At 37.7% G+C, this 13584-nt stretch overlaps 1 protein-coding gene across 1 annotated transcript in view; it reads left to right on the top strand.

The window, feature by feature from the left end:
- COL9A1 (collagen type IX alpha 1 chain) overlaps positions 1-13584 on the top strand; it is a 63087-nt gene that overhangs the window by 36408 nt on the left and 13095 nt on the right. Inside the window, exons 22-30 of the mRNA XM_057368669.1 lie at positions 240-293; positions 479-532; positions 639-692; positions 906-959; positions 2058-2102; positions 2906-2959; positions 3055-3108; positions 11182-11235; positions 11978-12049. Of these exons, the coding sequence (XP_057224652.1) occupies positions 240-293; positions 479-532; positions 639-692; positions 906-959; positions 2058-2102; positions 2906-2959; positions 3055-3108; positions 11182-11235; positions 11978-12049 (495 nt within the window). The remainder of the gene's footprint in view (positions 1-239; positions 294-478; positions 533-638; positions 693-905; positions 960-2057; positions 2103-2905; positions 2960-3054; positions 3109-11181; positions 11236-11977; positions 12050-13584) is intronic.

Below are 13584 nucleotides of genomic sequence, written 5' to 3'. Positions count from 1 at the left end.
TGCATTAAACAAACAACATCCTTTGCTCAGACACTCCTGAAATCCCAGCTGATTGCTTGAGCTCTGTTTTCTGAAATGCTGCAGTTTTAAGAAACCGTTTTTTAAATATAGTGTGATCTTTGAGATGTCTTCTTTCCCTTAATGTGAATTGTACTTGTTGATTTTCTGAGAGTGATAGCTACAAAATAGAAGAAAATTTATTCTGGTGTTATTTCTAAAACATTAATTTTTTTCTTTAGGGGGATCAGGGACAGAGAGGTCCACTAGGAGAGACAGGTCCGAAAGGAGAAAGGGTGAGCACAGACAAATTTTTACTCTTGCTGACTTGCAAACATATGTTACTTAAGAGCATATAAACAGTGTATAACTGGTACTCTCAAAATTATACCTGTCTGAATGAGTATGTGTTGATACCCTTTTAATCTGTCATTTCAATATCTTTAGCCTAATTTTTAAAAATTATTGTTGTTATTCTTAGGGTCCTCAAGGTACGAGAGGAATAAACGGCCTCCCTGGGCCTAAAGGAGAGCCTGTATGTATATTTAATTTCTTCATTTGCTTCATGTGATGCTAATTTGTATACAAATGCTTGGGCAAAATCTCTTCAAAATTTACATTAATTTTTTTCTTTTTTCAAGGGCCTGCCAGGAGTTGATGGCCGTGAAGGGATTCCTGGAATGCCTGGAGCAAAAGTAAGGCACAACTGGCATATGTCTGAGCTTTGGTARTGCCCTAGATTTGTTCACTCATTTGTGGCTGCTACTCATGGCTTTATGCACATTATTAGGGTAATTGAATTAACATTCCTATACTAGAKATCCAAAAGTATGTCAACTCTGTGTTCCAGAAATAAAATTTTCCCTCATGTTTGATTTGCATAAATTACAACTTAAAATGTTTTACAGGGTGAACCAGGAAAGCCTGGGGCTCCAGGTGATGCAGGGCTCCAGGGATTGCCAGTAAGTGTCAGGTATTTTACCTTTGAAAGGTGGGCTCAGTTTAAACCATAGAAAGGGTGTGTATAGGTGATTTGACTGATATTGGAGTAATTCAAGTGAAAATATAAGCAAAAGGCCCAGGGGGTGTGCATAATGCAAGGGGAAATTCTGCTATGTGCATGGAAAACCTTTGTACAAAATTCTGGATTTCATTATGGTGCCATTGCGAGGAACTTGGTCTCACAAAACGTTTGTGCCAGGAYATGACTCCTGTGGTGTTTCTCCTCTCTGAGACCCTGTGGATACTGTGGTGTGACTCCAAAAATTAGGGCTGGTCTCATTGTGTTGAATAGGGCCAAGCCATTGCCAGGCTGAGCAGGARCAGCTGACCTGCCAGTCTAACTAACACATCTTACATCAACAATCATCCTCTGATGTTTCTCTGGCTCAGAACCTCTGGAATGCATCACGCTCGTGCTTCTTTCTGTGTGTGGGGTGGTGTTCTCCAGTGCATCCCCCTGTGGTGTACTCACAGGGAATCAGTGGTGCTTTATGGGCTCTTGCAAAAGGTAATCCTTGTGCATTCACTAAGGAAGCCTGAAAACTGTGCCAATTATCAAAGATGAAATAGAAACCTCTTTAAAACACTTTGCTATAGGAGTAATTGCTGTGAGGAATAGTGAAGGAGCTGTTTTAAAACAGAACTGGAAGTAAGTTTATAATACTAAATGAACTCTTAGGCTTGAAGACAATTTGGTAAAAACTTCCTTGCTATGAGCTGTTGCAGAGAACTGAGGAGGGAATGGAGAGTGTCCAGAGGCATCTGTTAAATTCTGCACCTCCTGTCTCAGCATCCTGGGACAAGCATGTATTTCTAGTCTGAGCTGGAAAAAATGACAACTCCTCACTTTCCCATGCTTCTGTTGCAATTTGTGAAGAATAATACTCCTTATCTGTTACTCTGTAAGCAGAAAGAATTCAAGCTTGGTCCGTTATTGAATAAAAGTGCTTCAATATCAAGKTAAAAGGATTAGAAATACTCAAGCATGAGATAGATGTTTTTTAGCACCATTTCCAATCCTCTTAACAACAAATAAATATAAATCTTAATTCTTTCAGGGTTTGCCAGGCTCTCCAGGTATGAAAGGCATTCCTGGCCCAAAGGTAAAACATCCTAAGTATTGTCTTTCTTATAATACTGTATTTGTACTTACCAAGTTCTAAATTATTCAATAAAATTGTACTTTCTCTTGTGCTAAGAGACAAGCCTTAGGCTGAGAGAATTGAATCAATTTTTTTAATCAACTTTAGCTTGTGCATTTTCCTTATTCTTGTGCTACATRATGTGGTTTTCATTATTCTAGGCATTAAATAATAGCTTAAAAAGGCCATTTCATTTTAAATTTGTGGAAGTCATTGCTAGAGGAAGCTTGTGACATGCCTACCTCMCTACAGTTTGGAATGAATGTTCTTGTAATAAGAATAATATTTATAGCCACCCTAATTTGATTCAATCACAGAGGTTGTTATCTCTATTTAGGTAGCACCAAATTGCAGCATCAATTTCAATTTAGTTTAAAAAATTGTTGTAAGATTGAGACTGGAATGTTTCAGACAATGATGTTTGAGTTTAGYTATAAGTAATTGAAAAAGAAAACTAGACTGAGACATGATTTTTGTCTGAAATTACATGGAATGATATTGCCTTCTGTGATTTGAAAGCAGCAATCAAATCTATTTGGGATTTGTCAGCACATGAACAGCAAAGGAACTGAAATACGGCTTTTGAAAAATTAGATAGAAGAGTTTGGTCAAAGTTAAAAGAACACTAAAAATAAGGCAGAAGTTAAAAAAATAACACAGGCTGTTTTTTTAGACCTTATTGCTTTCCTTTTTAAAATTTTTTCTTTGAAAATGCATGAGGAAACCATTGTCTTGGCTAATATTTTTCATCTTCTGTCCAACAGGGTARTAGAGGTCCTCCTGGGGTGCCAGGGTTAATGGGAAATCCTGGTAAACAGGTAAAACTATTTATCTTATACGAACGATCTCAAACAATGTGTAAAAAATATCACTTTTCAAATTTGTTGCATTTCAAATTTGTCCCCCAAAACAGGGTCAACAGGGCCCAGAGGGAGAAGCMGGTCCAACAGGACCCCGAGGACCACCAGTAAGTATGGAATAAATTTCTAAGTGAAAATATGTAAAATTGCAGTGTCTCAAGATAGGGTTGTTGAAACTAACCACAAGATAAAATTATTATTCATCATAAGTTCTAATTTTTGAGGTAAATAGGAGTTCTTTAGCCCCCTTTAGGAGGATGTGCATCATCACAGAGAAATACAGTCCTCTGTATGTCTGATAATGTCCTGTGATTGGTTTTGCCTTTGGTGAAAAGTTAAAATTTAAACCTTTGTTTATATTCTCCTTATCTTTGTTTTTAAATATGCTGAGYAAAAGCCCAAACAGAGGGAATGAGTGTGATTTGTGACATAAAGCTGGAGCCATACTCCTGTTCTTCCACTGCACCCCTYTGGTTGGCATTATGAACATAGATATTATGGCATGAAGGATAGCATTTATCTTTAATTGAAAATCCTGACGTYGTAATTTCTTTCCCTGGAGATTTTCCTTTACACTAGAAAGATTTGGAAAACKGGAGAAATTGCTTCTGGGAAGGTAGCTTGCTGCAGGAAATAAATCTGCTAACAAAAGTGACTGATGGCCTTTGCTAAGGCTCAGTTTTGAAGACAAAGGACAGCTGGATACTGGGGAGTGTTGGTTACTGCTTTCTGATTCTCTCWAGAGGGGATCTGACATGATTTGAAGCTCCATAAGGCTGATCTAATTTCCCTTTGCTGTTAATCTTTCTGGATGGAGAGGGATGAGAGGGTCAGTGATTTGAAGAAAATTTTCATGCACAAATATTCACTCTGATGACATTAACAAGGCTCCAGGCTCTGCAAGCAATTGCTTTTTCAGGCTTCTCTCTCACTGATGCCCTAGGAATAGTTTGCTGGAATTTTCTGAGCTTCTGCTATCATGACACAAGTTTTGCTCAAGCAGTTGTAGGGTTATTCTCATACAAGGCTTAGTGAGCTGTCTGTGATATACTTCTAAGGGTCAGGAATAACTTTAAATTACCTCCTACACATGCACCAGTAGTCAGCCAAGCAACAGATTCCATTTTCTTCTAGTTTTCTTCTGTGGTTTGTGCTACCGTGTGCTAGATGCATTAATTCATGAGATCACATTTATTTTGGACAGTCTTTGCATGACTGCTGTGTCCGCAGCTGCCCAAGGACGATACAAAAAGAGGATTATAAGGACACTTACCAGGATAGAATTACAGCTATCTTCATCCTCCCAAATACCCAATTTGCAAACATTTATTTTTTGCTTTTTGAGTTTAAAAGTGTTGGGTGCACTAGGAAAATTTTTCAGCTTTGTTCTTAGGCTGATGTTGTACACTTGTGACAGGAACAAGAATTATAATTGAATCAGACCAAAGTAATTGCCCACTCTGATAATGCACTGTAATCTGCTGAACTATTCTTTTAATCCTTTCAATGTGAGCATGAATTTACAAAATCAGCAGTCCGTAGAACAGAGGTTGACACACGAGGTTAATTATAAGTAACCCTGTAGATGGACAGAAATGCTTAATGCAGAATAAATACAGTGATTTTTCCCTTTATCACTCTAGAGACCAGCAAGACATCTGGATTACTTGCCTTTATTTTCTTTGTGTTTACCAAGTGCAGTCATTTTAGAAAACATGTAAACATTAGGACCAAAGCATAGAAAAAAAAAACTTTTGGTCAATACCACATGGAGAAAGGAAGTAAATGATTGATTATAAAGTTTGTATGAGATGCATCAAACAGTAATCAACCTCTCATCTGTAGTTCCCTTAAAGCCTTGAATAATAATAGTAATAATATATTGGCTTCCATTACTTTAAGACTACAGGCAGCATATGACTAGAATAACTTTATTTTTTGGATTTTTTTGAGGAACACTATATCTACACAAAAAAGGGGGCTGATGAGGGTTTTTTTTTTTTGTTTAGGAATGACAGAGGATTGAACTATTGAACTTAAGAAAGCTTTGGTCTAAGCTGAGTCAATATTTATTTCCAGGGCAGAATAAAGAATGTTTTCTCTTTCTTCTGCAACATGCACAGGTAGCAGATACATTTGAACTTCAGCTTTTTGGATTCTGCCCTGCATTTCTAGGAAAAATAAAAATTCTGCTGTTTAAACAATTCTATGTGCCGTGATTTTCCAACTCCTAAAACTAGAAAATTTGACAATAAGTCAAGAAAAGCAATTACAATTGTTCTAAAGAAAATTTTTCCTTTTTTTCTTTACTATTTTGAAATTTCCCCACAGCTTTAATGCTTGCTGGTTTTTGACCAAAGCTACATAACTAAACACTTACAAAGCCTGAGAACTTGTAGTTACTATTCAGGTATTTTTCTTGGCCTATTCTTACTTTGAATCATCCGCTTTAGCACTCACTTCAGTTCTTTTCTTTCACCTTTACCCCTTTGTTCCATTTCATTCTTGGAATAGAAGACTTATGTAGAAGTCAAGAGTGGTGGGGCTTATTCCTTTTGGAAGGAAAAAAACCCTTGATATTTTGCAGGATATGGGGAATTTCAGTCCCTTGATGTATTGTTTGCACAGCRACAGCCACACGAAACCCTTTTCACTTCCCTATTTCATTTACCCCCGTTCTTCGTGTTGCAGCTGGGTAAGGCAGCATGGCTGGTAGCTCCAGGAGGGCCAGAACTCCAGAGGAAAGAACATCTGGTGGAGATTTGTGGGGGATAACAAGGCTGGCTCTCCTGTGGCCAGCAGGCTGGTATCTGCATTAGGGAAAACCAACGTGCCTACTTTTGTGCTATATTTAAAAATCACATGGTTTTTCAGTGTAATCTACCAAGAAAAGACATTTTTGGAGAGATTTTTTCACTTCACCTAATGTGAAGTTTTTTAAAAGTTACACAAGCGAGCGCTATCATCAGCGACTCTGTGGGACAAATAATGTTTCTGTACTGTTTGCCAAGTAACTTGTGGAGCCCTCTAGCCTAAACCATGATATTTCAGAGAACTTTTATTGTTTAACAACTGTTGGAATGTAGTTGGAAAGATGTTGTTTCTAAACAGCAGATGCAGATTTTGGCCTTTCGTGAGTCTGTAAACATTTACGATTTCACAGGGAAAATACTAAATATTTGAAAACAAGATTGATAACTCTAATTAAAAACTCATGGCAAGCTCATTTATTGGAAGACTTTTTCCTCACCTCTGACAAAAATCGCTAGGAGAAAATGGCTTAAAATAGTATGTTATTGCTTTTCCTTAAAAACTTCAACTGGCCTCTGAGTGGGTGGGTGGAAAAGGAAGTTTTTCTGTTCATGTGCTCAGTAAACCAAAAAAACAACTGGAGCTATATGAAAATGTTGCCTTTCATTTCTAAATGAAACATATTCTCCACTACTCGTATTGTTGGTTAACATTATATGTTTGCTTCACATTAGTCTAACCAATCCAAGTAATGACCAAACTCATTTGTGATTTAAACCTTTCTAAGTCAGTCATCATGGCAGGTGGTCCACAGGAAGGAATTCTCAAATCAGTGGAATTTAGTCATTCTCTCTCTAAGCTGCTTAACCATTTTCTTTCATATTTGCTGAGTAATCTAATTTAGAGTCTGCAGAAAATACTGACCCCTGCCTCTGCTTTTTCACCCCTTCCTTTTCTTCAGCCATTTGACCTACAAATTGCCAACATTTGGAGAACCTGCACTGCCCCCTGTGGTTTTGCAAAAAGCTTGCAATATTGAAGTAATCATTTAAAGTTCAATACTTGTCTAACAAATTGAGCAAGCTTGATGTGTATGCAGGCCAGCACTGGTATATGTTATTTTGTAATTAGGAAGTAACAGATGTTTTCCCAACATTAGCAACAGAGGCTAAATATCCAGCTGCCTAAGATTTGGTACCATAGCCCCTCTGAGAGACTTCTGAATCAACTGGACTGGCTTCCTCTCCACAAGTGCCTTTGTCTCATTATAAAGAGGTAGTCTGGAGAATACCTTGGATTTAGTGCTCAAATGTCAGACATCTTAAAGTTAGAGGAAAATGCTGTTTTCAGCATCTTAACTTACTTTCAGCTAAATAATTTTCTAGTCTTTAAAGATACTTTTGTCCTGCCTATGCTGAAATGCAACTTTGGTTACTCTAACACTACAATTAAAATGTAGCTTTTCTAATTTTTTTTTTTTACATGACTGCAACTGGATTAGTGGGGCACTTTTCCTCTCACACTTGCAGACTACAGACCCCAGTAAAACTTGATAAGCTGCAAGCCTCTTCAGTTCTCATAGTATCCACCCCTGTCATCCTAAAGGATGTGGACATTTTCTTGTCTGATACCTCTTTGTTTACCCCTCCACCTCAAATAACTTTCTTTGACTTTTGGGCATGGTAGACCTGTGGATGTCAGCAGATACCACAATGATGGCTTCTTCTAAGCAGTGTAGGGAGTAASCTGGGCAAAAAATGGATTTATTATGGAGCTAGTGTACCAAAGCTGTCCTAGACTTCAATTAACGCTGTAGACRTGGTCAGAATGAAAAGGTCTTTGTCCTCTATCACTTTTGAAGAGAATGGCAGCTAGTGGGTTGCTGCTTGTGCCCAAAGCATGGCATGGTAAGAGGAGAGAGCATTTCATGCTACATCTACCTCTTGCCACTACCCTGAACAGTATAATTTAATTATTACCCTGGAAAAATTGCGAAGGTACATTTAAAATCGCAGAGAAAGTTACTTGTATATTTACTCTTCTATGAAATAATAGTTTGCATTCTTGGACACTTTTCAATAGTGTATTGAGGGTCAAAGAGTCCTGTTGATGCTTCTATGAATAAATCCTTGAACTTAAATGAGTATTTCCTCTGAGATTTTACGTGACAAAAAAATTGGTAAGTTTAAATCTCACAAGTATATAATTGATAAATGGGCTACATTTTGCAAAAAACTTTGAATATGAAGTTTTAAATAATCCAAAATATACTTTTTTATTCTTCTTTACTCTGCACAGATTTAATTCTCTATTGGCACTGCTATGACATATATTATTAAAACAAKTTTTTTAAGTAGAAAAGGGTTATTACAATATATGCTGTGGATTACCTCTCAAGTGATTCTAATTAGTGTTTCAATTTTCTGGGCAGCTAAGTTAGATGCAAATTACCTGGGGTRTATTTTCATTCTTATTGTTCYACTCTTTTGATGAACAGGAAATCAATAAGCTAGTGAAACTGATTTAGCATGCAAATACATTCTGTCACTGTTTGTGAGAATTCTAGAAAAGAATCAAGTCTTCAAAATTTCAATGAGGATGAAAAGYATCCCATAAAACCTAAAGGAAGGYCTGCTGTAAATTCTGTRAGGGTCTCTTATRTATGGTACATTCAAAGGCTGAAYGTAGATCTAACASAACTGTGAGAGAGGCATGAAATCTTCATTTAAATATGCCRAGTGGTCCAGCAATTGTGCTTTGGAACAAAGGGAAGGAAAAATTTGTTGTAACCACAGTCTAGCATAGGAGCTGTGGAAGGGCTGCATTCTGGTGATGTTCAGACTTGCAGCACTGTGCTACCATTTCACACAGACCTTTTGCATGTGCCTTTTCCTAGAGGCATGGGATGTTCACCAGCATGCATCCAAGCTGGTCTGTCCCAGCTCAYTCCAAACTGGAGTGGCTGCTTTCCCTCCTTAAGCGTTTCACCTCTAGGAAAAGTAGGGATTTTGAAGTGTGTCAAAAGTGTATAAAACCATGCAGATTCTGGCTGTTTTTGTTAAAACCAGTGCAGCATGCCTGTTGATGTGTGGGTGGCCTGAAGCTGTGCACTGGTTCACAGAGGGCTGCTGTACAAGAAAGGCAGGCTGAGGACATGGCCAAACTGCCCTCTGCTCTGATTATTGGCTGTAGTGGCMTCCAGCACAGAGGAACATTTCATCTGACCGAGTACAGTTGTCAACACCTGAACCAGTTATTACAGAAACCCTCTTGTAGGCTGTGGGGAAAATGCGGGTGCTTCCAGGACATGTCTTGTATTTTAAACGTTTACATGACGGCATTTCAAGATGCCTTTTTTCCTTCAGATCCATGAGTAATCAGCTTCATGTATATCCTATCCTAAGGCCATTTCAATCAGCTGTAACTTGGAGGAAGCTTTACAGTCTTTCTAGTTATGTCACAGGCCAATGGGATTCCTRTTTCTTTGGGTCCCAGTTGGTCTCTTACTTGCTAAAACACAACTGCAGATCTTGCAGTGGTGGCCSATAGTTTGAAGCAGTCTGTCCTTGCTAACATAACATCAATGTTTACAGCAAATACTATGCATTTGTATTCCTGTTTTCTGCATACTAACCTCTATTTTGACTTCAAAAAAGCACTGTGTTTGACAAAGTGCCTGTGATGTGCATTTGACAAAAGATTTTTTCTCCATTTGAAACAAAATGAAAGAGTTTTCTTGAATTTTGTATGACCAGCAGAGCTTCYGATGTGCTTGAGAGGTTTATTAAATTATTTTAACTCTATGAATGTTATACTTCTTTTGTTTCATCTTTGTATACCAATGACTGTTGTGACAATGACGTGAGAAGACAAGTTTCTAATGCTGATCATAATTTTAGTCTTCCACTTYCCTGCATCAGAAATGTAACAGTATTCCAGGTCAGAGATGTAGTTCAGAGTTTTGTGATTAAATAAAATGTTAATTCATGTTCTGGGTTGTAAGATGAAGGTGAGTTAAGGGACATTTTTCCTTTTTTTTTTTTTTTAATATATAAAAGCTTTTAGAAATTATGCAAAGTGCTTTCAAGTAATAGTTATTCTAAYACTGTAGAATATTTTGAAGGAAATGAATGGAAAACTCTATTTATGTTTGGTTCTGTGATCTCTCCAGGATACCTAATTATTTCTTGAATTGTAGAGTTAGCTTTCCTAAGCTTGTGTGAGAAGCTGTCACTGCATTTATGGCCTAGTGTAAAAGGCCATGTCTGTCATCTCCGTTTATTTAGTATGGTACAACATTTCTTATATTCAATAAGAATATTGTTCTTATTATGGAAAAAAWTCTATATTTAAAATTATCCCTTGCATACTGCACTCAAATGGATCTGTTTTTATCTAAAATTTTCTATGTTGTATAATAGTTTATCAACTTACATAGCTARTAACTTCAATTCTCAATGTTTTATGATCTTAAATGTTATATCTTGCTTGTATTGCAAACAGCCCTTATGTATTCATACACTGAAAGTAAGAGAAGTTTCTCAAGTAAGACGTAGACTTGTGTTGGGACATTGTTTAAATTTATCTGTCCAGGGATATGTCTGTMCATGTGAGAGTAAAGCTATAAAACYTATTGAGCTGTTCTGAARAGTTTWATCATAAGAGACAAAATATTTTGAGAAAGGTATTTTAGTTCAAGAATTGCTTAAAACCYTTGAAAGTTTGGCTCAGTGTCAGATTTATGCAGAATATATGTTCAAATGGCTGCATTAAGGAATGGAGTTGTAACACTAATGTGAATATGATGATCTGAATGGATAAACATGTCTGAAGTGAAGATATAAATATGCAGTAAAGCACACATTTATGCTTATCACTATTATAAATGGGGCTTTTTAAAGTTACCCTTCCCTATAACAGACTAGAAGTTTTTTAAACCTGATTAAGTTTGTCAAACATTATTTCTACATTTATTTTTCACATTTGTTCATTGTCCATTGGGGATCTGGTGCTTTAAATATGTGGTCATATAGGAGTTCAGGTGATGAAACTAAGCAAAAGCCCAAAGATAACTGTGCCTGCCAGAACTGTCATAGTGAAGTGAATGTGGTTGTGACAGGTAACTCTCAGCTGTGATCCCATGAAGGGAACTTCAYTGTGCTTAATCACTCAGCAAAATGAATTACTTGAATTATTTAMTGCCAAATAAATATTATATGCCGTTGTTGACTAAAAATGTTTACTCAGAAAGTTTCACTGGTTTTCTAGCACATGGTATTTTTGCACTATGAAAAAGAACTTTCAATTAAACCCAACTGCTAGGCAGTGTAAATCACTAAACATGAAGGAAAAAAAAAAAATCACACTTTGTTCCCTGATCACAGGAAGTATTTCAGGAAATAATGTTGTYCTTCTGTTTCTGCTTCCAGGGTAGCAGAGGGGAGACAGGTCCTGCAGGTCCTCCAGGTTTGCCAGGGAAATTGGTAAGCAGTTTATTTCCATATTCTGCACTCATATTTACTTTTAAGGAGCTGTGGTGTCGTCTGGAACTACACGTACCCATGTATCCATGCAGGGAACTGAAAATAACATTGAAATGAATGCTGGTTCAGTTTCTTTTTCAGTCCTCTGTGACTGTGCTAATATTAGAAAATGCTGTTTTAAAGTACATGAAGATGTGTGTGACTTCTTCTACTTAATAAACCCATAAATGCTATGATGTGCAAAGATGAGTTGCACATCCCTGTGTGGGCTGCGTGTACCTGGGAACAGGAGCRGGGAGAGCCTGGCTTTGTGCTGGCAGCTCCGTGAAACTGATGAATGGAGCACGTTGTAAATGTCCCCTTTTACTGGAGCTCCAGCAGTATTTACACAGTATCAGTCAGAAGTGTAGCTGGGGAGGTCTTGGCTCAAAGAACCCACTGTTACAGAGGAATGTGCAGATCRCAGAGTGCAAGACCTTGGGAACTGTTTTTAAGAGAAGCAGACTATCGTTCTGAGCCCTGTAAGTCATTTCTGTTGTGATTGTCAGCAATAAATTCATAAAAAGATTCTGTTTAAAGTGCTGAACTTTGGATCAGCCCTATTTGCATCAGATAATCCTCTTTCATCAWGTTAAGTCTGTTCTGGGAATAAGGTTCTGCCCAACCTGCTTCAGGGTATGACCCTTACTTGTTCATTCTAAACAAGACTGGCTAAGTTRACATCTTTGATGTATTTTCACAGGGTCCCCAGGGTAATATCGGACTTCCTGGACTGCCTGGTCCGCCGGGCCTTCCTGGTGGTAAAGGTGAYCGGGTAAGAAATGCACTCACATATGCAGACTGCAGTTTGATGTCAGTAGACATGATAAGTTGAGCACTGTTTTCAGTTTTTTCATATGTTTTCTGTCTTTTTTCTTATTTTGTATGTAGATATCTTAACTRCTTGAAAGTGGTACTCTGCGTGCCCATTAACTACTTGTAGCTCATAAACGTGTGCAGGAAAAGTCTTGGCAGTGTCACTTAAGGAGCTGAAATAAGATTATTGGTGTAAATATTGTTTTGGCTTGTTAAATTTGAGTCATTTAAAGACTTAAATTGTATTGCAGGTCATTGACACAGCCAGATTTGAAATGGTCAGTCAGGATTTGCAGTCACTGTAGAGCTTTGCAATACCAGCCTTCATCTAGAGTAGAAGTGATGCCTGCTACATGTCCTAGGACCTGCTATGGAAATGCACATGCTAATGCAACTGTTGAGACACCTATGCATACAAGCAGAACTGCAGGATATAAGTACTTCTAGTGTTTTGTTAAGAGGGACTAACTGGGCCCTGGAGGCCTCACATAACTGCAGAATATATCTAGCTTTGCTCAATAAATGTCAGTGAAGAGAGTACATAGAGCCAAAGATGTTTCTTATCTTCTCTTGGTTATAGGAGGCTGCAAAGGATGGAATACCCTTGCCAAACTTCTGACATCCTTGTTATAAAAATAGTCCCTTCTCTGCTGTGTTTCACCTATCTTACTTGAGGCACATGTACTTCAGTGTTAAATGAATCACACTTGTGAAGTGCCTCTTACATTCCCCTGACAAACAGGAGTTGACTGTCAGTCAGACAGGAGTACAACTGCTGTAGAATGTCTTAGTTGAACAGAGGAATCCTTGGTATGGTCCCAGCATCCATCGTAGGGTTTCTGGATAGGGCTTGCTGTCATCTTTGGCACTTTGGTACTTAAAAGCAAGCTTCTAAGTCTTCAATGTTGTTGAGGTGTTTTTTCATCTTTGTTTGGTTTTGTTTGGGTTTTTTTTTTGAATGCTGAGATCAGGAATACATGTTTCTAGTCACATGTAAGTATTGGCATAAAGCAGTCTCTTTTTATTAGATTTGTAATGATTCATGCTTTAGACTTCTCCAGAGAGAGATTGAAGGTGCTGAGGAAGCAAATGTGGAAGGAAAATAACTAACATTTGTTGCAGTGCTGACAACTTCCCTCCAGAGGTGCCTGATGTCCCTCATTTGCCATATRAAGAGTCTTGATCTTTGGGATAAAAAGTAGAATGTAGCTGTTACAACAATGTCTGTTGTAAGCAGACCTTGAGAGATTCAGGCTACAGCCAGGAGGTCTCTAGTTACCTAGCTGGCAGATGACAATAACTTGTACCTGGACTTTTTAAAAAACCTGAGGTCAGTTTAACACTCTGTGCAAATAACTGGAAGTTGAAAATGCTGTGCAAGGAATTATCCTGTGATTGCTTTTTAGCTCTCCAGTTGTATCTTTGATTCATATTTTGTTTTCAGTTGCATAGAGGTTGGAGTGAATTTTCTGGGGCAGGCTTAGCATTGCTGCA

The sequence above is a fragment of the Malurus melanocephalus genome, unplaced genomic scaffold (genome assembly GCF_030028575.1).
Source record: "Malurus melanocephalus ecotype Western Australia unplaced genomic scaffold, MMel_1.1 scaffold_4, whole genome shotgun sequence".
Classification (NCBI taxonomy): Eukaryota; Metazoa; Chordata; class Aves; order Passeriformes; family Maluridae; genus Malurus; species Malurus melanocephalus.
Note: the sequence above shows the minus strand (reverse complement) of the source record. Positions and strands in the feature narration are given on the sequence as shown.